This window comes from Buteo buteo, chromosome Z (genome assembly GCF_964188355.1).
Source record: "Buteo buteo chromosome Z, bButBut1.hap1.1, whole genome shotgun sequence".
Taxonomy (NCBI): domain Eukaryota; kingdom Metazoa; phylum Chordata; class Aves; order Accipitriformes; family Accipitridae; genus Buteo; species Buteo buteo.
The window spans coordinates 77,591,496-77,613,689 of NC_134204.1; the positions used below are offsets into that span (position 1 = coordinate 77,591,496).

General features: G+C 44.2%; 1 protein-coding gene across 3 annotated transcripts in view; it reads right to left on the minus strand.

The window, feature by feature from the left end:
* Nucleotides 1–238: 238 nt before the first annotated feature.
* Nucleotides 239–22,194, minus strand: part of LOC142026649 (uncharacterized) — a 103,182-nt gene continuing 81,226 nt past the window's right edge. The window contains exon 7 of one of the 3 annotated variants that reach the window (XR_012648873.1): nucleotides 239–1,652. Coding sequence is in view for 2 of the 3 variants with exons in the window: in XM_075019861.1 (XP_074875962.1) it covers nucleotides 2,263–2,277 (15 nt within the window). In the remaining variant the exon portion in view is untranslated. Of the gene's footprint in view, nucleotides 2,278–22,194 lie in introns of all 3 variants that reach the window. The other 2 variants (XM_075019863.1, XM_075019861.1) reach the window with 2 other exon arrangements.

Consider the following 22,194-nt stretch of genomic DNA (forward strand, 5'->3'; position numbering starts at 1 on the left):
GGAGAGAGGCCATGGTCGCTCGCTGTCCCGGGGAGGGGAGGAGAGGGGAGAGGAGCAGAGGGGAGGTAGGAACGCCCAGGCCCCTCGAGAAGGACACCCTCCTGGCTCCCCGAGCCCCGTCGCCCGCCCCACGGCCACCCCGGGGGGACGCTTCCCCGCACAGCTCACCTCCGCTGCTGCAAGCTTGCCCTGCGGTGCCCGGCCGCCTGAACCTGGCAGGGCCGGGGAAACACAGGGGATGGCTCCGGGACGGGCAGCGAGAGCTGCCGACGGCAGCCCCCGAAGCACCACCCGGCACCAGGAGAAGCCTCGCTCGACCCTCCGGACCTCGCAGGCACGCTCGGCAGGAGTCCAGGCACGAGCCAGACTGGCCCAGGCTCTGCCGGCGCCCGAAGCTAAGCAGCGAGGGACGTGAGGTCACAGTCCATCGCTCGCTGACGTCACAGCCCACTGCTCGGTGACTGCAGCCTTCACCACTCGGTGATGTCACAGCAGGCCATCTGCCCCCGCAGGCACACGGCATTAGGAGAAAAAACAAAACGGCATGTCTTGTTTTCATCTTCTACATTTCCGTGTTGCTCTCGCTTGGTCACCTGCAACACGCGCCCCTGACTGTGTGTCTCGCCCCCACTCCTGACGCCTTGCAGAGGTGTCCTGCGAGGGGGAGCGTGTTGGGACCAGCTGGCGTGGACTGCCCGCGGCTGGGTGACGCCTGCCCCAGCTGGCTGCCTTTCCCTGTGCACTGCCGGGATTTTCAGGGAGGACCGGGGTGGTGAGTGGCCAGCGCTGGGCCAGAGATGCCTCCTGCCGATGGCAAGGGAGAAGCCTGAAGGGGCATTTTCCTCCAGCCCCATCCGCTCCCGCTGGCACTCGCCCACAGTGCCGGGTCCCTCTGCGCTTACCAAGTTTGCCATGCTTCTGTGCTCCTGGCCAGCTGTTGCACTGGTGAGCCTCTGGCTTTTATATAATCATTTACAGTCATTAATCCACACACTTCTTCCTTTTCTTCTTCCTCATCCTCGAACAGATTTGGCATTGTTGTTCCGGCCTCTTCTTGCGTTACACCCTGTTCTACCCTTTCATGTACCAATTGGCTACAACAGAAAGTCAACCCCTCAAAATCCTTCATTGCTTAAGGGTCGTACATAGAACAGCTCTTAGGGATTGGTATGTGGCCAACGATCATAGAAACACAAGTGCAAAATCCCAGAGCAAACTAAGCAACAATTTCTGAGAACAGTCAACACGTTCAGATGATAATTACAGGGTCATCAAAGTGACTTACCAGAGCAGCCCCTAAGTCAGGTGATAATAATGGGGTCATTGAAGTCTATTTGCTGGGCTGTAGCTTGTGCTTTTGTTGACATTTGATCAAAGGAAGTTCATCCAGATCACCTAGCTCTGCTGTGATAGGTGATAGGTTCTGTGCTGTGTCTGAAGGTGGCATGACCTTTTTCCACTGGGAAGCGTGGATCCAGCTGAGCAGCCCTTGTGCATGACTGCAGCGTTGGTAATTACCAGGACCTGATCAGGTGCCTTGCAGTGCAGCTGAAGGGCCTGTTTTCACTGGTATACCTTCATGCAGACCCAGTCTCGTGGATTCCAGAAGCGGCAGACTTTGTGGTGGGTTCTGGTCAACTTCTTTCCGCTGCCTGTGGAAAGTCCTTCAGGATTTTATTAACACCTGGCAATAGTTTAGAAGAGCATTATCTATTAGTTTTAAGTTTGACTGCATAAGAGTAAAGGGTGCTGTGTAAGGTGGTCACATGGGTCTGTCCATTAAAATCTCATGAGTTGACAGCCCATAATTTCTCTTCCCAATGCTTCTCAGCTATATCAATGGGAGAAGCATCTTCAATCATCTTTCAATTCTAGGGCTGGTTCTGTTCAATATTTTTATCAATCATCTGGACGCAGGAGTCGAATGCACCATTAGGGCTGTTCTCTAAGAGGAAGTAACGTACAATTAATTTTAACTATGGAGCAGGCAAGACAGGCCACATAAATGCCACATTTAGGTATTCTTGTTCTCCTTCTCAAGGAAGGGGGAAAAGGCCGTGGATCAGGTAACTGTCAAACTCCACCACTCAGTGCAATTTGAGAAGTAGGGGTGGAGCCCGATGAAACCACCAGGAGATCAGTTTGAAACAAATAAAGGGAAAATGCTACTTTGCACAGTGGGTATCAATCTTCTGGAAGCTGTTATCCCAGGAGGCTGTGAAGGCAGGGAGTAGCAGCTGATCCAAAAGGGATTAGGCAAATTCACAGGCAACAGGCCTATAAACAGACACAGAAAGGCTTGGCAAGCATGTATTTCTTCTTTCCCAACTGAACAGTGATGGGTCCTGGGCAATCAAAGGGTAATGGACTGCAGATAGTGGGCAGGGTCACATGCTCTGCCTAAATAGCTTCCCCTTCTGCTACTGTTAAGAGTACTAGGGCAGATGTAGCACTGACCTAACCTGGTAGACCTTACTAGTTTGTGGACTGAAATCCTTACAGTTTTGTTGACAGAAAAGTAGGTGTCTATGTTAGAAAGTTGTAATATACTTCATAAAACTTAAAGGAAGGGCTTTCTTTACTAATTCCCAGTTGCAGTTTTTAAATGTTTCCTCAATTCAAGAAGGATGAATGTTAACTACCCACATGATTTCTTCTGGACTGCTAGAGTACTTCAGGTTATGCACTTGCTGAAGTCAGTTGCTTGATCTAGGTTTAGGGAGTTAGTTCAGTCTCTTTTAAATTATCTATGATGGAGATACTACTTTTCAGCCGTGATGTTGACAAAGGAAATACTAGTAGTTCCACTTTACTGAGGCACAGAAATTACTTACTGTGGAGAACAGCTGCAAAACCAGTAATAGGATCTGGACTCCTGACAGAATCACAGAGTGGCTGTTGCTTGAAGGAACCTCTGGAGTCCATCTGGTCCAGTCCCCCTGCTCAAGCAGGGACACCTAGAGCCGGCTGCCCAGGATCATGTCCTGTGACATCTATCATCAATCTACCATGAGGTGAGTAGAGGGAAGGATCACCTCCCTCGACCTGCTGGCAACACTCATTCTAATGCAGTCAGGACACTGTTGGCCTTCTTTGTGGCAAGGGCAGATTGCTGGCTCATGTTCAACTTGGTGTCCACCACAACCCTAACGTCTTCTCTGCAGAGGTCCTTTCTAGGCGGGCTGCCCCAGCATCTCTTGGTGCCTGAGGCTGTTCTTGCTCAGGTGCAAGACTTTGCACTTTCCCATATTGAACTGCTTGGAGTTCTTGTTGGCCCATTTCTCCAGCCTGTCGATGTCCCTCCGGATGGCAGCACAACTTTCTAGCGTACCAGCCACTCCTCCCAGTTTTGTGTCATCTGTAAGTTTGCTGAGGGTACACTCTGCCCCATCTTCTAGATCATTAATGAAGATGTTAAACAGGACTGGACCCGGTATTGACCCCTGGGGTACACCACTAGATACTGGCCTCCAGCTAGGCTGGTCACACCCCTCTGAGCTCAGCCATCCAGACAGTTTTCAATCCACCTCACTGTCTGCTCATCCAGCCCATCAATCAACAGCTTGCCTATGTGGATGTTTTGGAAGACATTGTAGAAAGCTTTACTGAGGTCAAGGCAGACAATATCCACCGCTCGTCTACCCTCATCTACCAAACCAGCCATGTCATTGTAGAAAGTTAGCGGGTTGCTTAAGTATGACTTCTCCTTGGTGAACCCATGATGGCTTTCTTGTCCTTCACATGCCTGGAGGTGGTTTCCAGAATCAGCTGTTCCATCACCTTCTCAGGGGACAAGGTAGATAAGTACTGTGAGGCAGCACAGGGCCTGTGGTAGACTGACGGGGTGCTCAAGTAGAGTCTTTCCAAGGCCACACAACACTGCTGCCTTGAGTCAGCATTTCTGTTGCAAATAAAAACACCCAGTAATTAAAGGGAGCATATTTTTACTGTCTTTTTAGATATGTGTAGTATTTTATTTCTCGTTAATGACTATTATTTCTCTCTCTCCTGAGTTCTGGGAAATCACTGTTGCTAAAGTAGGCCTGTAGTCTTTTCTGACAGCTCTAGAATCTACCATGTGGTTTCATTTTATGGAATATGTTTACTGAGTTGAATGCAGTAAGGTATCAAACAAAAAACTCTCGTTGTGCTACCAGTGCATAAAAAGCATGAAAACCCCCCACTGAGTTGTACAGTCTGAAGGCATAAATAGCCGGATAGAGAGCATTTCACAGGGTAACCTTGACATAACAGATTAAGTTACAAGGTGGGTAGGTTTGGCCCATGTATATCCAAGAAGAGTGAAGACTTCATAGGGTTCATTGGTTTCAAAACCACTTCAAACGTTTCTTTAGAGGTAGCAACAGAACTAGAAAAGACATAGAACTCAAACTCAAATTGTTTGCAACACTTGTATTCTAGGGGTGATCAGAAACTGTGCTAGCAGGCACAGGCCAGACAGTCACCTGCCACTCGTCTTTGCCACAAAGGAGCTGGAAGAGTCTAGTTCCTTCTGGGCTTCCCAGAAAAACAGATGATGGCTGGGAGGTGAAATAAAGCTGAGGTCCCTTTACCTTGGGCAGGTGGAACTGGGGCTAAAACCTCATTGTCCTGTGCCTCACACTGCTGGCTGGAGCATATTGTCCTGTCACAACCTGACTGTAGGCGCTACCATGTATGTGAGGCTAAAAGTTCCCGGTCCAATGCTCAGTGCCTCTCTGACCCGAGCAGGTCTTTTCAACTTCCCTTACTTTAATCTCCTTATATGTAAAATTGATTTTCTATTATTTTACATAAGTCTGCAACCTGCTCCACCACTTCCAAAGTTGCTATGGAGTTATTTCTGGCAGCCTCTGTGAAAAAGATGAGCCAGGAATCCTCCATAGCGATACCTTGTAGTTAGATCACCACGAACACACTCAAGTCATTCACTGAATGTTAGCCACATTCAAAGCAAAACTGTTAGTGCCACTGCTGCAGTGATAAGCATAAACTAGCACACCTAAGAATTTTCACTCTGGCTGCACTAATGCACTTATATGGGTTTTGAATCAGAACTAGTTCATGACTAATTAGAAAAGCAAATTAGCATCCACTTGCAACCTGATCACGTTTCAACTGGCTGATTTTTCCTCTCCTTCATCTCCTTCTTTTCCTTAGCAGAAACAAGTTTGCCTAAAGTTGTTTGCTAATATAAACAACTTGGCACTGCTAAAGACTCCAAAGCCATTAAGTGCCAAAACAAATGAAGCAAAAGAACTATTGCATACATATTACAGCCCAGGTTATGTAGAGTGTCATATAATGAGTACAGAGGGTCCTTAATGGAAAATTCTGCAATGTTTCTTAAAGAAACAACTTAAAGAAAACAGAATGAATACTCTACTTTGTGGAGACCTCTCAGATATGCGGCTGATCACTGAATATGCACTATCACACATGGCTGGTAGGAGGTTGTGACGTCCTTCCTGTGGGAGCACACCAACAAAACGCATTCAGCTACAAAATGTGTACCTGAACAGCGCAGACTGTTGAAGGGATTGCATCCTGCTGTATTGCATCTCACTTGCTGCACTCCGATCTGTACAGGCTATGAAAATGTTTAGGAAGTCCTGTTCAATGCCCTGTACTCATAACCAAAACCACAGTTAACAGCAGTGAAATTCAGGAACGTGGTCTTCCTATGAAGATTAGTTTCTGCACTGTGGCAAAAGCACAGTGCAGATGACTCATCAGGAGAGGACTCTGCATCCCAAAACCAGGAGGATGGCAACAAGGCTACAGCACACCCCCTATGTCACTTCTTTTCCTGTTAGCCCACCAACAAAACAGCCTGTAATGCTAAGAAACTCAAACCACGGATGCACAAGGCAGTCAAATTGCTTAAAATTGCCGTGTTGCACACCAGTGATGCTGAACAGACTACTTGCACGTGTGTCCTTTTTCCTGTTAGTAGATGGGGAGAAGGCATGAGTGGGTCAAATCAATCTGCTTAGAAGTATTGCAAAGTCAAATCACCTTATGCTTACGTAAGATCTTGCCCTGAGGTTTGTAACATGGATTTTTTAATACAAATAATACAGCTTTTGAGAAATGCTACTGTCAGGTAACCAGAGTATTTCCTTCCTAAGCTGAGATGAGTCACCGTTTCACCTTATGTCTCACAACACTTACTGGGTCAAGCTCAGTAGCATACTCAGTATGCACGCACCTAACTTCGCTTTTCTGGAACTTGATTTGACAACCATGGAAGTCAAGGCAAGGTATGTGAGAGAAAGACTTTGCATCTGTCTCACTTAGGGCCTGTGTTAAACTCTTGGTTTCATCTCAGCCATGGAGGACCTCTCCTCCACTGAGCTGTACAGAAGAAGAAGTTTGATCTGTTTTTAACACTAAGAAATCAGGTGATGTTGGAAGATTTCACTCACTTCAAGGAATATGTCTATGGTCTTACTGAGAAGCAGAATTAGCACTCATCAGCTGTAAATACATAGAAACTAACTCAGTGGCTGAGGGAAATAACTCAGTAGTGGTAATGAGGATTGCTAAAACTTAGTTTTAAATAATCATTGCTGTTAGATGATGCTCCCCTTACTGGTCGGTTTCTCCATTAGTATGAGCATAGCTTCTGCCTGTGAAGAGCCAAATTAGGCAGAAAGCAAAGGCATGAAACGTTTGCACATCAAGAATAATGATTAGGAGACATGCTTTGATGGCACCCGAAGGTAAATCCACACAAAAGCCTCTGAAGTCAATAGCAATGAATCCAGAGTTGCGTTAAACGTCTCTTAGTACAGAAAGAAGTCAATCACAAAACAGGGTTAGAAGCAGGGAGAGACAATAGACAAGAGCAGAATTATGTCCCCAGGTTTGTCATAAAGAAAAATAACAAATAAAGTAGAACTAAAAAAGCCCATCCTCTTCTCCCAGTGCTATAAATGTGACCAAATGTAGAAAGGAACAAACTCTCCAAATATTTGATGGCTCAAAGAGACTGCTGGGTGCCTCTTTGAACAGTCCTGATGTGGAACTCAGTGAGGAAATGTTGTGAGAATCAGGTTCTTCTGCAAAAATTCCATGTTTGCTACCCAGCAATACTTCACGGGCACCTCCGTAGCAGCAATGGCTTTTAAAAGCACCTCTTTTCCTTGATATCTCACTGTATGAAAGCAAAAAGGTCTTCAAAGAACATTCTGCTCAGCTGTGGAGTAAGCACACTCAGACTCTCTCTGCTCAACAGGTACACATGCTGTGTGAGCACAAAGCTTTGAAGCTTGAACTCAGAGCAGACTATTTGTCCCTAGCAGTTAGCCACAGTATAAGCCAGTAATTTGTGTCCTTCAGCTATACTAGTGTGTAGACTTGGGTTTGGTCTGTTTGGTTTGGCCATTCTGCACCTGCCATCTATACTTTTTCCATTTGAAAGCCCCAAAGAGCTGTACCAGCGTTTATCTGACAGCATCTCTCACAAGGTTACAGTCTCTCAGATGTTGTAGAACAGGCCTGCTAATAATGGGAGCATTTTAGCTCCAACGGGATAATTGGAAATTGGATTTTTATTTCCAGCATGTCCTTTGGGATCTTCTACAATTGAGCTACTGGATGTTTTGACAGATAATTGTGATGGTAATGCTAGTGGTGTAATAATAAAAATAGTAATGAGGATGATTATAAGTATTTCTTTGCAGCTGAATAGCAGCCTGAGAAAGTTATTTTGGCAAATTTTTACAAAAAGCCCCTATGTATGCCCAGAACAAACCCATTAATCCATCTTCTATTGTACTGATAATGGGAAAAAGTATGTTTTACTCACATTCATCAGAATTACTCACCTTAGGCAAGTGGAGAAGATAATTTTTCTGATCTGATTTATTCAATCCTTATTTCCAAAGACTTCACAACACTTTACAAAATAATCAGCCACCATGTTCCCCTGAGCTCACTACACCATCAGCTTATTGGACATGCCAACAGAGATACTACGAGGAAAATCTCATGGTCAGAAAAAGAAGTCAGTTTTGTCGCTAATACAGGCATTCAGGTATCGCTTTGGTCACATGTATTATAATAATACCTTGAGGGCCTGGCCAAGCCCCTGCTGTATGAGGGCTATAAGGCATGCTGTAAAAGAGCATTCATGCTCCCACAGCCTGCAAGGTAAAAGGGGGAAGCAAAAACACAGGGAGATGACGTGAGAGCCAGAGAAGAGGGGGACCAGGCAAACTCACAGCCTTCTCCTCCGGAGCTTCTTGCCTCCCACTTCCAGCTGCGCCTTGCTCTACTGCCGACACGATGAAGCAAATTTATCATTGTCTGATTGATTTCTGCTTACCACCCCAGCAGACAAGCCATGCTTGTTTTGCAGACTTACCATGTCCATAGTCAATCTGTCTTTCTCCAAGAGGAACAAGGTGAGGTCAGATGAAACACAAATGCTCATCTTTCTTTTGATGGAATAGAATAGAATAGAATAGAATAGTTCAGTTGGAAGAGACCTACAATGATCATCTAGTCCGACTGCCTGACCCCTTCAGGGATGACCAAAAGTTAAAGCATGTTATTAGGGGCATGGTCCAAATGCCTCTTGACCACTGACAGGCAGAGTGCATCAACCACCTCTCCAGGAAGCGTGTTCCAGTGTTTGACCACCCTCTCAGTGAAGAAATGTTTCCTAGTGTCCAGTCTAAACCTCCCTGGTGCAGCTTTGCACCATTCCTACGCATCCTGTCACTGGATACCAGGGAGAAGAGGTCAGCACCTCCCTCTCTACTTCCCACACACAACAGGCAGGTTGTGAAGTACCACGTGAACAATTTGTCTACCAAAATGTTTTCTTTGTGTAAGGGTGGCAGGATACTTCCAATATTTTGTTCAACATCTCTACTCCAGGACAAGGGTGGAGTGTGAGAAGAAATGCAGAAATATTCCCAGAGGAGAAGAGAGGGGAAGGTGCAGATGTGGACAAGAGGCATGTGCTCAAATGTTACCTGTTTGCATATACTCTGTGCACTCACATTCTCCTCAAATCCCACAGTTATGGTAGCAGGAGGGCTTTGGTAGGGAAGTGTCATCTTCTAAGCTGCACCCTATCAGCACTAGCCCCAAGAGAAAGTGCAATGATGGGTGGGTTGGGTTGAGCTGGTTTTTGAGCCCAGGTTGCCTATCTGTAGAAGCTGCAATGCCATCAACCCGCGCTGTCATTTTGTCTCTCCAGAGCCTTTCCAAGTGTGTGTGGGAGGGGTACATCTTTGGGGAGAGGTCTGCTGTTCATGGTCTTCTAAAAAAACCAAGCATGGACAAAAAAAAGAGAAAGATAACACCAAAGACAGTTACCCCTGCAAAGGAGTCAGCCCCTCCTTGCAGGGCAAGGACTCCAGTCCTGCCATCTGGGTCGCCTCCCCTCAGCCCCTCTGGTTTGTCAGCCTCTCTCCTGTCCAGGGCCCCAGATGGGACGCAGTGCCCACAGGGTCTGCCTTGGGGAGACACCGGTCCTGTGCAGCAGGACGCCCCTGCAGAGAGTGCCACAGGGCCGGCCCTTAGGCCGGGCAGGCTCCCTGCAGGGACAGGACCTGCGGGTCTGGCCCCTGACTTCAGGGAAGGTGATCTGACCAGGGAACAGTTTTCCTCAGGAAGGCTGTTGACATCTCTATCTTGCATGAGAGCCCAAAGCTGACTGCACAGGGCCCAGTGTCTTGGGCCAGTTTTGGCCCTGCTCTCAGCAGGTGGTGGCAGAAGGTGACATCTCAAGACCCTTGCTGCATGCATTTTCCAACCATTCCTTGGGAAACTCAGAGCACTGAAAGTGGGGAAAGGAGCACAAGACGCAGATGAGCTGAGGAAAACAAACTGCAAATAACCCGTGCTCACCAAAGAACCAGGGACTTGTGGACCTCAGGGTACGTTATATCCTTGGGTCTGCTCAGCTTTTTACAGTGGTTTAGCAGACAGCACAGCAAAGCTGTACCTTTTCTCTGCAGCCCATCCTTCCCTTCCATGCAATGGTTGCAGGGCAGCCCAAGCAAGGCAGGCTTTGCTCAGGAAGACTCCTGAACATCACTAGCATCACACTTTTTATCCACTTTCAGTCTTTTCTGCCTTAGTCCATTTTAATCCCATCTGTAAAGAAGAGAGAGGAGCATAATGAACTGAGTAAACAAGTTCACTGAATCACTGAATTTTTGCTTGCAGAGTTTACAGACTGCAATGGGTACGTCTTGGTAAATTAGTATGTTCTTTCTAATCAATGTGATAATGTCCCAGATGCATACATATACTCTAAAAACAAAACCCTAAAAATCAAAAGGATCCTTCAGAAACTGATGAAAACCAGTCATCCAAGAATGAACTGATTGGAGCTAGGTCTGAGTGCTACCTCTTTTTGATGAAAATCACTAGACCTTGCATGTCAAGGGATTTGTCAATTGCTGCTTCAATACTGTCATAACTCAAAGACGATGCTGAAAATCTGACAGCTCCTGGTTTTCCAAGGGAGCTGAAGGATTTTCTGCCCCTGCCTCCACTAAAGGGAAGCAAACGAAGAGGAATCTGGACAACTTAACACTGAAAAACCTTAATCTTGACATTTCAAACTGAAAAGAGAGGTGCAGTATTATGAATGATCAAATACTAAAGTGGAGGTCATTTTAAGTGCTTGCATGCGCTAAAGGACTTTTTTCCATGTCCTTTGAATGCCTGGGAAGTCCATTGTTCATTCATACCATTAGAACGTAAAAGGTATGTAAGCAATCACCACTCAGAGTGCAGTCACCCACGTCTTTCCAAAACAAATGTTATAATTGGACTCATAAAACTACTGTTGAACATATTCCTAGTTTCACTCTCAAACAGGCATATAGGCAAATACAAAAGAGCATTTTGCATCTCAGGAAAGTGAGGTTAAAATGATAAGGTAGACAATTTCCTCTGTATCATAGTATGAATTCATCTCAGGAGTAACAAATAAACAAATAACAATTTATTCAGCTACAGTTTTCAGGCAGTCTGCTTTTGAATTCCTTAGGTTGAGAGGACATTACTGACACAGGTAAAATTTAAGAGTTACAAGTTCATTGTCATGGTTGGGAATAAGGAAGGATATTCATGTACTTCTTTTTCACATGTATGACCCGTTTTCTGTGATGTTAGCCCAAACAATCAAGAAGCCTCTATAATTTTGCTATCTTGGCACCTGAATTTCTGCAGTGTGGAGGACCCTGAACACTGTCAACATCTGAAAAAGCTGTGTGTTGAGCACTGCAGAAATCATATCACAGATGGTTTGAAATGAGAATTTTGATAATAACAGTAAAATAAGTCAATCAAACCCTGGGATATCTTTAGGGAGCTTGCATTTTGGGGTGGTTGCTGCTTTCCTTGGTTACTTCAAACACCTACCGCCTTTGGGGAGGATAGAGGAGAAAAGCAGGCTAAGGGTCCAGTCCCTAAGAGAATTTGGCATGACTAATAAATGCAGAGAAGTCCTCTCTGAGTAGTGTGAAACATGCTAAGAAACGTGCACATGCCTATGCACACACAAGCACACACCGCAGCTGATGCTTGGGAGCATAATACATGGGACATGTTCTGTAGGCTTCTGTCTCATTGCTTCCTCTAAAAGGAAAATGCTGTACACACTTAGGACTATGCTTTAGGTCAATTGTCCTTCCCTGCCACTCATGCTTATATTTTAGTAATGTACATTTTAACTGTTTTTACCTCAAATGATAAATGATTTTGTAAGCAGGGAAAGCTTGAATAAAAGAGTGAATGGCACTGGGAAACTGAGAGGCAATCACATCAGGAGTTAGAAAAACTTACCACTTGACACAAAAGGCCAGTAAGGAAAGAGGTGAACTGATTTCCAGCTGTGTTTCTTTAGAACATACTCCCATTGGGACACAGATATATAAATGAATCCATTTAGATAAAGAATATACTATCATTACACTAAGCAGGAAGGAGAGTCAATAAAGCAGGAAACCAAACGGGATGTAATGAGGAAAGTAGATAAAGGGAAACTGAGCTAGGGCCGCCCAGATGTGTTCTGATCAGACCTCCCCAAATAAAAAATGGTTCCATTTTTCAATTTTTCATTTTCATAAAATTATTCTATTTCCATGAAACTATAGCCTACCATTACTACATCATTACACTACGACTCTTTGACAAAGGTACCACTGTCCTAAATAAGTCATTTTTCACGCCCCCCAGCTGATGGTGGTGAAGTCCCTAGGGTGCTGATTGTCTGGATTTTTAAAGCTAGAGTCACAAGTATGATTGCCAGCATAAGCACTGTGCAGCTTGCAGCCCCGTTTTGGTTCATGGTAGAATTTGATGCTAGCCTGCACGACTTCAATCAGTTTCAGGGCCAACCAGGTGGCAGTTCCTGTGTGTTCAACTTTTACAAAATAAAGTAACAGTAAATGAATAAAGCAAAATTATGGTATGCATGAGCCTTCTATGAAAAGAAATACCCCAACCTACTCATCTTCACAGCTGGAATGAGAAGCACGTGCTACATGATATGCAAATGTGTGATTGGTTTTTGCTGATCTGAATCAAAAAACCAGACATGTCTGATATTGGAAAGAGACCATTCTAATTCCCCTGTTTCACTAAATGCAGTGACAGAACTTAGGTACTGACTAATTCAAAGCAAAGGGCTCATTTAAAGCATTTCACAAGCTTAGTTTTACTGATTCCTGTGTAATCGGGTTCATAAACAGAGTTGTTTAAACAAGGCAAAGAGTTATCAAGCATTTCTACAGGTATTTAAAATAGCACTGGCATAGCATTCTTTCCTCCATGATCTAAAATCAAGCATACCAAAAAGACCCATCATCACAGCAATTTTGTTTCCACTATATTTTCTTTCTTGGGGCAGAAAGATGAAGATTCTAAAAACCCCAAGCCTCTCAAGATTCACTGAAATACATATTTCTTTCCAAATCTAAGTTCTGATTACAGCTGTTCACCAAATATCCATTATCCAATAATAAAAAGTCCTTCTTTCCACTCAGCTTCCACTCTTCTTCCTGTCATACTTAGTGGGGATCTGTGGTGTCAGATTTTAGCAGCCTAGAATTCAAATCTGATACTAAGGAAGAAATTCATCTGTCAGGTGACTGTCAGGTCAGCTTTGCAGTTCAAATTGCTCATTTCTGCTTACTTTCATATTCATCTCCTTGATCCCAGTCAGCAAACGTAAGCTCTGTAAAGTCCTGCCCTTGTAATAACAAGAATGTATTGCGCTTTCACATCACCTTTCATCCATCAATCTGGATTATGAGGGACACTGTATTTACATTCACATCCATTTACATTTACATCCATGTTTTAGCAATGACGAAACTGAAGCAAGGAAAATTGAAATTACTGACTCTCAGAAAAGCAGCAATATCTAAATGAGAAAGAGGACTCCTAGCCCTCATTCAATGTACTGATCCTTGTTGTACTCACAATTCCTAGAGGAATGAGGAATTCTATTAAAGACTTTGGGGACAAAGTTTACAGAAGTTCAAAAGGCAAGTGAACAACTACGTGGAGAAAAAACTCCACCGACCTTGTATTCTTTCAATACAAATAAGTCTTTTTTTGCTTAAGAAACCTTTCAAGCACAAAGCATTGCAGACTTGGAAGGGTATCCCACTCTAAATATCAGTTTGTTCCTACATGCTTCCTGGGAAGTTTTACTGTTTGCTGTCTGAGATCAGGCCTTTTGTTTGAGAACAGTGTTGTCATTCCTATGCTACTTTAAGGTCTCTTTGGGGGTAGTGCATTAATCTATTCTCAACATTAAAGCAAGTTTGTACACCCTGTCTTTCCCCCCTGTCTCCTGCACAGACATGACCATGCATAGACACATACATCCAGTTGTAAAATCATTCAAGAAATGACTGCGTGTGCTTTCCTAACAAAAAATGTGGAACTTAACTGCTGATAAAAGTATAAATGGATTTTGGAGAGACAATGCTAGAACATCCTTTCAAATGCTGCCATTTGATGTGGATTAAGACTGTGAATCCATGAACACAGGACAAACATTTTTCTCAGCACACAAGTTAACTGGAGCAACTGTACACCTGCTCCAGAGCAGTGTTTCTTTGCAGTACTAAGATCCACCTGGATGCATTTGACTTGAACCACGGATGGTGAGGAAACTCCCCTGCGGTGCAACTATCCCACACGTCCTCTTTGAACAGCTGTCATCTCTCTGGTGTTCAGCGTGCCACCTTGGTTCTGTATTCTTTGCCCCTTGTTTACCCAGCCAGTTATGAACATGAACTGACAGGATGACAGAAGTGACAGCCATCCCATAGGACCACAGAATAGCTCAGGCTGGAAGGGACATTGGGAGGTCTCTCGTCCAACCTCCTGCCCAAAGCAGGGTCAGCTTTGGGGTCAGACCAGGTCCTCAGGGCTTCATCCAGCTGGGGCTTGAAACCCTTCAGGCATAGAATCATTTAGGTTGGAAAAGACCTTTAAGATCATCGAGTCCAACCATAAACCTAACACTGCCAAGCCCACCACTAAACCATGTCCCTAAGCACCACATCTACACGTCTTTTAAATACCTCCAGGGATGGTGACTCAACCACTTCCCTGGGCAGCCTGTTCCAATGCTTAACAACCCTTTTGGTGAAGAAATTTTTCCTAATATCCAATCTAAACCTCCCCTGGCACAACTTGAGGCCATTTCCTCTTGCCCTATCACTTGTTACTTGGGAGAAGAGACTGACACCCACCTCACTACAACCTCCTTTCAGGTAGTTGTAGAGAATGATGAGGTCTCTCCTCAGCCTCCTTTTCTCCAGGCTAAACAACCCCAGTCCCCTCAGCTGCTCCTCATGAGACTTGTTCTCTAGACCCTTCACCAGCTTGGTTGCCTTCTCTGGGCCCTTCTCTCAATGTCTTTCTTGTGGTGAGGGGCCCAAAATCGAACCCAGGATTCAAGGTGTGGCCCCACCAGTGCCGAGTACAGGGGGACGATCACTTCTCCAGTCCTGCTGGCCACACTATTGCTGATGCAAGCCAGGATGCCATTGGCCTTCTTGGCCACCTGGGCACACTGCCAGCTCATATTCAGCCAGCTGTCAACCAGCACTCCCAGGTTCTTTTCCACCAGGCAGCTTTCCAGCCACTCTTCCCCAAGCCTGCAGCATTGCATGGGGTTGTTGTGACCCAAGTGGAGGACCTGGCACTGAGCCTTGTTGAACCTCATACAACTGGCCTCAGCCCATTGATCCAGCCTGTCCAGATCCCTCTGTAGAGCCTTCCCACCCCTGAGCAGATCAACCCTCCCTCCCAACATGGTGTCATCTGCAAAACTTAGTGAGGGTGCACTCAATCCCCTTGTCCAGATCATTGATAAAGATATTAAACAGAACTGGCCCCAATACTGAGCCCTGGGGAACACCACTTGTTATCAGTCGCCAACTGGATTTAACTCCATTCACCACAACTCTTTGGGCCCAGGCATCCAGCCATTTTTACCCAGCAAAGAATATGACCATTTGAGCCACGAGCTGCCAGTTTCTCTGGGAGAATGCTGTGGGAAACGGTGTCAAAGGCTTTACTAAAGACAATATCCACAGCCTTTCCCTTGTCCACTAAGTGGGTCACCTTGGCACAGAAGGAGATCAGGTTAGTCAGGCAGAACCTGCCTTTCATCAACCCATGCTGACTGGGCCTGATCACCTGCTTGTCCTGTATGTGCCACATGATGGCATTCAAGATGATCACATGGTGATGATGCAAAATCTCTGGGCAGCCTGCCCCACTGCCAGACTCTCCTCATGGGGGAAAGGTTTCTCCTGACCTCCAGCCTGACCCTCTCTAATTTCAGCTGATGCCGTGTGCCTGAGACTCCCACCAAGCACTTCTGTGAAAAGTCTGGCCCTGGCCATTTGATCCCTTCCCCATAGACACAAGGATGCTGTTGGGTGCCCAAAAGCCATTTCTGCTTCAGGCTGAACCAGCCCCAGCCCCACAGCCCCTCCTGCAACATCCTAGTGCAAGAATATTGTTGGAGACAGAGCTGAAAGCCTTGACTCTGTGCTAGGACATTGTTCTATTGCTTAGCCTAGGGGACAATAAACTGCATGTGCAAATTTTAAGTCATTCATACAGTAGGTATGCTTTGTATTTGCCATGGTCTACAGGGGATTACTGACGTTTTGGAAAGGGGTTTTTTGTTGGTTGGTTGGTTTGGGTTTTTTTTGTGGGATGACTCAGCTAGTCTAATTTTCTGAGAGTAGCTATTGAAATGCAAATCGGTTTTTGGAACTTGAGGGATAAAGTTATTTCCAGAAATCCTGACAAGGAAAACTTGGGGAAAACAGGGGACAGAGTTGTGATGTGAGCTGGGTTTAGTTCCTCTGTCCCTCTCTCTCCCTCTCATTTTTTCTTTTTTTGCCTCTTTCTTTCTCTCCTTCTTCCCTCCCATTTTCTCCCCTGCCCCCCTCTCCCCTCTCTCTCTTTCTCCCCTTTCTTTCTTCTGTTTTTAATTTCCAAGCTTAGTCCTCAGCGCTAGCAGGAGTTTTCTTCAAAAGGCCATTATAAATCATTGTATTTTGCATTCACCCAGCATTCTCTGACACTGAGTTGGGCAAGTAGGATGCTGAGTTGGCCCATTGGAGTGACCACAGCAGTGATGGCACTGCAAGTGCAGCCACTTGCAGTTAACTGGGAAGGTGTTTGGCCCAGCTGTGTTCCCTCTTAAATGCGAATTCATGGCAAAGTTTGTGGTGTTTGGTCAGGTTTTACCTGTCAATACTGAGAACAGATGTTTGTATTTCTTCTATTCTATTCTATTCTATTCTATTCTATTCTTCTAACACAAAGCAGTCACTAAAAAGAGGGAGATTTTTCTGAAGGACACAATGTATTAAATGTTTTTACTTTGGTGGTTTTTACTTTGTCTTTGTTTCTCACCATCCAAATCTATTTTTATTTGCAATAAAATAATTTTCCCTAAGTCAAGTCCATTTTGCCTGTGACGGTAATTAGTAAGCGATTTCCCTGTCTTTATCTCAGCCTATGAGCTATTTCATCTTATTTTCTCTACCTGTCTTGTTGAGGAGGAGCAATGAGAGCGACTAGATGGGCAGCTGGCAGCTGGCCAAAGTTAACCCACCACAAAGCACTTCTAGGAGCCCTGCTTTTACATAAGAATATTGGCCAGCTGAACATCACACCATGTTAAGTGTGGACATATGAGCTGTCATCCTCATGTAAACAGATTGTTTGCTACCAGTGAGAATCGACTATATCACTCTGTGCTCTGGGGTTTGTTTTGTTTTATGGCTTCAAAGCTTTAGCAGAAGCGTCATTATCTTTCTAAAACTGATGTGTAGCTGAAAAACATCCTCCTTTGGGAGAAATACTTATTGTATGGAGTTAGACATCTATCTTATTATTTGTACTCCGACTGCAAGCTGAGTTCAGGACTGTGCCCTGCTTTGCCACTCATATCAAGAGACAGCCCACAGCTCGAGGAGTACGCAAGGCTGCTAAGGGCACAGCTAATGAGTTATATTAGTACAGGACCAGAGCCTGAAGTCATGCTCTGCACTGCCTCCTGCCCTCTAGTTTCTGAATTTGGAAAGCATAATTTTGGCGAGGGCAGACAGTGGGCAGTAGACTTTAATTCCTGTGAGAGTTTGCTGCCTGTATCTATTTGAGCACCAGGGCTTGACCTGCAGTGTGGGTTAAATCTCTTCCTGGAGTAATCATCTTCCAACATCAAAGTTACGTCTTGTACTCTGAAAGCAGCTCTGCTGTGGTTCTGGAAACAGTTTTCTTCTTGGGAAACTTTTCGAATTCAATGTCACCTACCAGTGAAACCTACAGGTTGCACAGCTTGGCTTTTAAAGCCTGAATAAAAATAAACTAATAAATGGTGCTCTGAATGCATTTAAAGCTGGCACTTTCCTAGTCCTCACTAGAGCGTCCATATAGTAAAATGTGTGCTTGTGTTATTTACGTCAGCTGAATTTCTTCAGACTCTAGCTTTGTGATTGCTTGTTACAGATAATTTTAGTATGTTGCATAACAAAAGTTAAGGAAAATCTAAACAAAATACTCACTCTTTTTAAAACGTTCTTAGCCTGTTCTGCTCAACTTTGGAGATATACTTTCAGGTTCTCTTTTATTCAGTATTTAGGCCTTGGAGTGAATACTTTTAATGTAATGTTGGCACTAATTTGATACATACCCTAGTTCTGAACAAAAAAGCCCTCATGTAAGACAGCATGTGAGCACAAAATTGAACAGTATATCATCTTAGTAAATGGAAGGTTGTACATTTACTCAGGTAGTTTTGGATTCCAAGCTCTTAATGTGCCCATAGGAGAATTAAATATTACCCAGTATGCATAATGCCCAAAGAATATAAATAAATACTTTCTCTCTTGCTAGATATGTAAGCTGTAAAAGTCAGCTGTGAGTTCTGTTCTGCCTGTCTATTTACAGCTCTTTTGATTTACATATAGTTTCCCCCACCATTCAGGTCATGCTACAGATAGGTGCAGAAAATGTTATATATATTCTGAGGGTAAGACAACAAAAAGAAACTACTCTTCCTTTATGCAAAAATTATATTCTTTCTTTTCAAGTGACCAGAAGGTGTCTGTCTGCAACTATTGGCAGAAAACAAGTAAATATGCTCAGCAGAGATACTATAAAGATTAATAATGCCTGAATTTGCTCAAACTCTTCTCTAGGGCATGGTAATTTCTCTTCTGTCAATAGATGGAAAAGATAGATATAGATTTTGCATTCAAAAAATGGAGTAAAAAGGTGAGAAATGTCCTGCAAAACTTCCAGTGAATTCAAGCTTTTGCTAAAAGTGGTAAATACTCTAACCAAGGCGGCCTGTCTGTGATTTCTTTCATAGGGGAAGGATCCATTTCCACTTGGGTGATCCAGAAAGCCTAAAGTACCACCAATTTCTACTGTGCATTATCAGACCAAATTCACAGCGTACGTGACTGTAGAAGTATAACGAATTCTTAATTGTTGCTCTTCTTTACATAACTATTCTCCAGTCATCTTAGCTGCCGCTGCAGCCAGAGTCAGTGTCACTAAACATAGATTTGCAATACACTCTAGTGGCAATCTCTGAGGAAATTTCTGCCGGACAAAATTGGAAGATGATTACAGGAATAGAAGCAATTAGCAGATACAAAGTCTGACCCATTGTTTAATATCATCATCCCCAGGAACCATCACTCTTGAATCCCTTTTGGAGAGAAAATGATGCCTTTTGGCAGTATTCTTGGGGGCTTAATGGCACAGAATGGTTTTAACTGGGTTGGGTGTCTTTAGCAAACCAAGATGCCACCATATTAAATGACAAAAAAAGAGCTTCTTCTGAACAACCTTTTCCCTTTTGCTACATGAATGCCCAAAGTACAGAAGACAGCCCAATGTAAGTTATTTTATAAACACTATTAATTTCTAATTTTTTTATTAGTTTGTAGGAAAAACAATTACAATCTAGGTAAAATTCTGTAAGCAAGTTCAGAGATGTAACTGACGCAGTTGACAAGATAATACCATAGCCATATTAATTACCAAAAAAATTCAGAAAGCCTGGATCCTAGAAAAATGAAACAGAAATCAAAGATGTGTTTTGTCACCAGTAGAAACTTTCAGGCTTTGAAAGATTCAGCATCTGAAAGTCTACATGCACTCAGGTATTGATGCATGAGACACATGGACACAGGCTAGTGGCTTTTCTGTCCTCAGAGAACAGAATTCAATACACCTTTTTGTGTGAATATAAACCGGCTAAGAGAAAAATCTAGAAATCCAGACAACAGACAAGAGAAAGATGGACAGTAAAAGCACAAAGGGATGAAAAGCTTACCACATCTGACAAAAGACCAGTATCTAATTCCAGGGCAAATCAATCAGTCATTGAAGGACTACCTTTGGAGTCCACAGGTGACAGTAAATGTTGAAGAGATATAAGGATGCTGTGACAGTGTCACAGAGGTCACTGAGGCTTTGGAGGTATAAAGACAAGGCATTGACAGGCTTGACTGACATGAGAGCAGAGGATAGACTCCATGTGGTGGTTCTGCCAAAAATCCCAAATGGCATGCTCCATTACTGCAGAGACGATGCCCTCGTCCGAGGATGACAAGGTTACCGGGGGAGGTCAGGGAGGGAAAGTGTCTGAGGCCCAATCCTTCCTGCTGTACCAGTGTCTGGGTCAAGGTACTCCCAGAGATTGTCTGTGAGCCGCGGTTATCAGAGCTAACTTGCTGTTGCTAATGGCCAACCCTAAACCTGTCATTCCCTCGCTTTCGAGGGCCTCATCATTCAGGTTCCGTAGCGACCTCAGTTCAGCGTTGCTGCATGCAAAACACTTGCACATTGATATCAAAATTACGTGCTAACGCACTTATGAAGCCACCGACGTCAAACATACGGATATGTGAGTACCCAGTCTGTATGGATCGGAAGACTGAAGAGCTGGAAACTCTTTACCAAGTGTGACCCCAGTGTGGCTCCCTACCCTAACAGGGAAAGGAAGAAGGGCAGACTTGGCTTTTTAGGTCTCTCTGCTTTCTTGAGAGCACGGTACATGGCTGTTGCAGTGTGCCTGAGCTTTTGTAATTACGCCAACAGTCTGACAATTGAGAATAGAAAAGCACTGCAGTCCCCTAACTGTGCACTAATACCTGTTATTAGCAAAGAACATAATCTTCTGAGTCCCTCAGACACAGATTTTAAAAAATCTTACAGCTTGCGAGAGAGCTTATCAGAGGTAATTAAAGCCTGGCTGAGCATACTTGCTTTTAAGATACCCAGAAGGACTTGCTCCATTTTTATGAAACAGAGATGCTGCCTCAGCACAAATCCCCGCCTGATCAATGGCTTCTGCAAAAAATCTGTTAAACAGCCCTTCTCAAAATGGTGCAGGCGGTCTCCCTCGAAATGTCCAACTACTGCAATTTCCTAGTAAGTTTAAAAAAGGTGCTTTGTGAATGAGCAGAGAAGACAGAAGACACAGGACATATAGTTGTTCTTAACTAAAAGGAAAATTGACCCACAGGAGCTGCCAGGCAGGAACTGATCAGCATCGTTGGCTTTTAAAGATATTTTGCAATGTTTTGGTCACAGAGATAATTTCGCAGTGTGAAAAAGGAAGGATATTAATGAGTCTTATAACCCATTCATGACTGCAGTATTGCTTTCCTTTCTAACGTCTGTGTGTGTCACCTTTCTCTGAAAACAAAGCAAACTGCAGCTTGTGTCTGAGGTTTTGATGCCTTCTGCTGTCTATCGTGCCTTTACAATGTCTCCTCTAACTCATTACAGATAACACTACCAAAAGCACCTGAAAAACTTGGCAGCTTCAGCCCTGGATTTATTCATACCAGCATCTCCTTGCACAGCGGTGTTGTGATCCACCACCATCAAGCCTCTTTTCGTTTGCTGGTGCCACACTCGTGTAGCTCCTGAATATTTCTTGTGATGTCAATGAGTAACACAGTGTCACAGTTTAAGCCCTGCCAGAGAGTTAGTGCCAGAACTCATTGCAGCGCTGGAGTCCTCTCAGATTGCTTTACAACACTGATGCTACAGAAGTAGTTATAGCACTGAGTAAAAGGAAGACAGACGGAATTCTACCCCACTGTTAGCCTGAAGTGTGTAATCCAGGCAGACAGAGGAGAGCTTAGATAGCGATGGTTAGTGGTGAATACCGCAACAGTCTCATGCATCCAGGATTGTCAGATGCTTCATTCGTGTGCTAGTAGGATTTTTTTAATGTGACTGCACTAAGGTAGCAAAGTCATAAACCGCCTGTATTTAATTAATGTCGCAATAAATAAACATACAGAACTCAGAGGATCTAAGTGGTACAATTGCTCAGCTCCTGTGAAGGGCAAGTAATTAATTTTGCTATAATTATTATCAAACCACAGTGAGCAGAGAGATTGTTCTTCCTCCTTGGGATTGCCTCCCCCCCTCCAAGTCGGTGTTTCAAGGAAGGGCTTTTATTGTTTAATGTATCTGTCATCACCTGCTGTCAAGATAACATCAGGCAGACGCAAGCATTCTCATTTTATTATTGTATTATTTTCCTTTTGTTTGCCTCGGGAAAGATGTTTTAATTGCTAAGGATAAGGACAAATCCGCCGATCGAGGAGCTGAAGGGGAAAGAAAACAATGCCAATATTT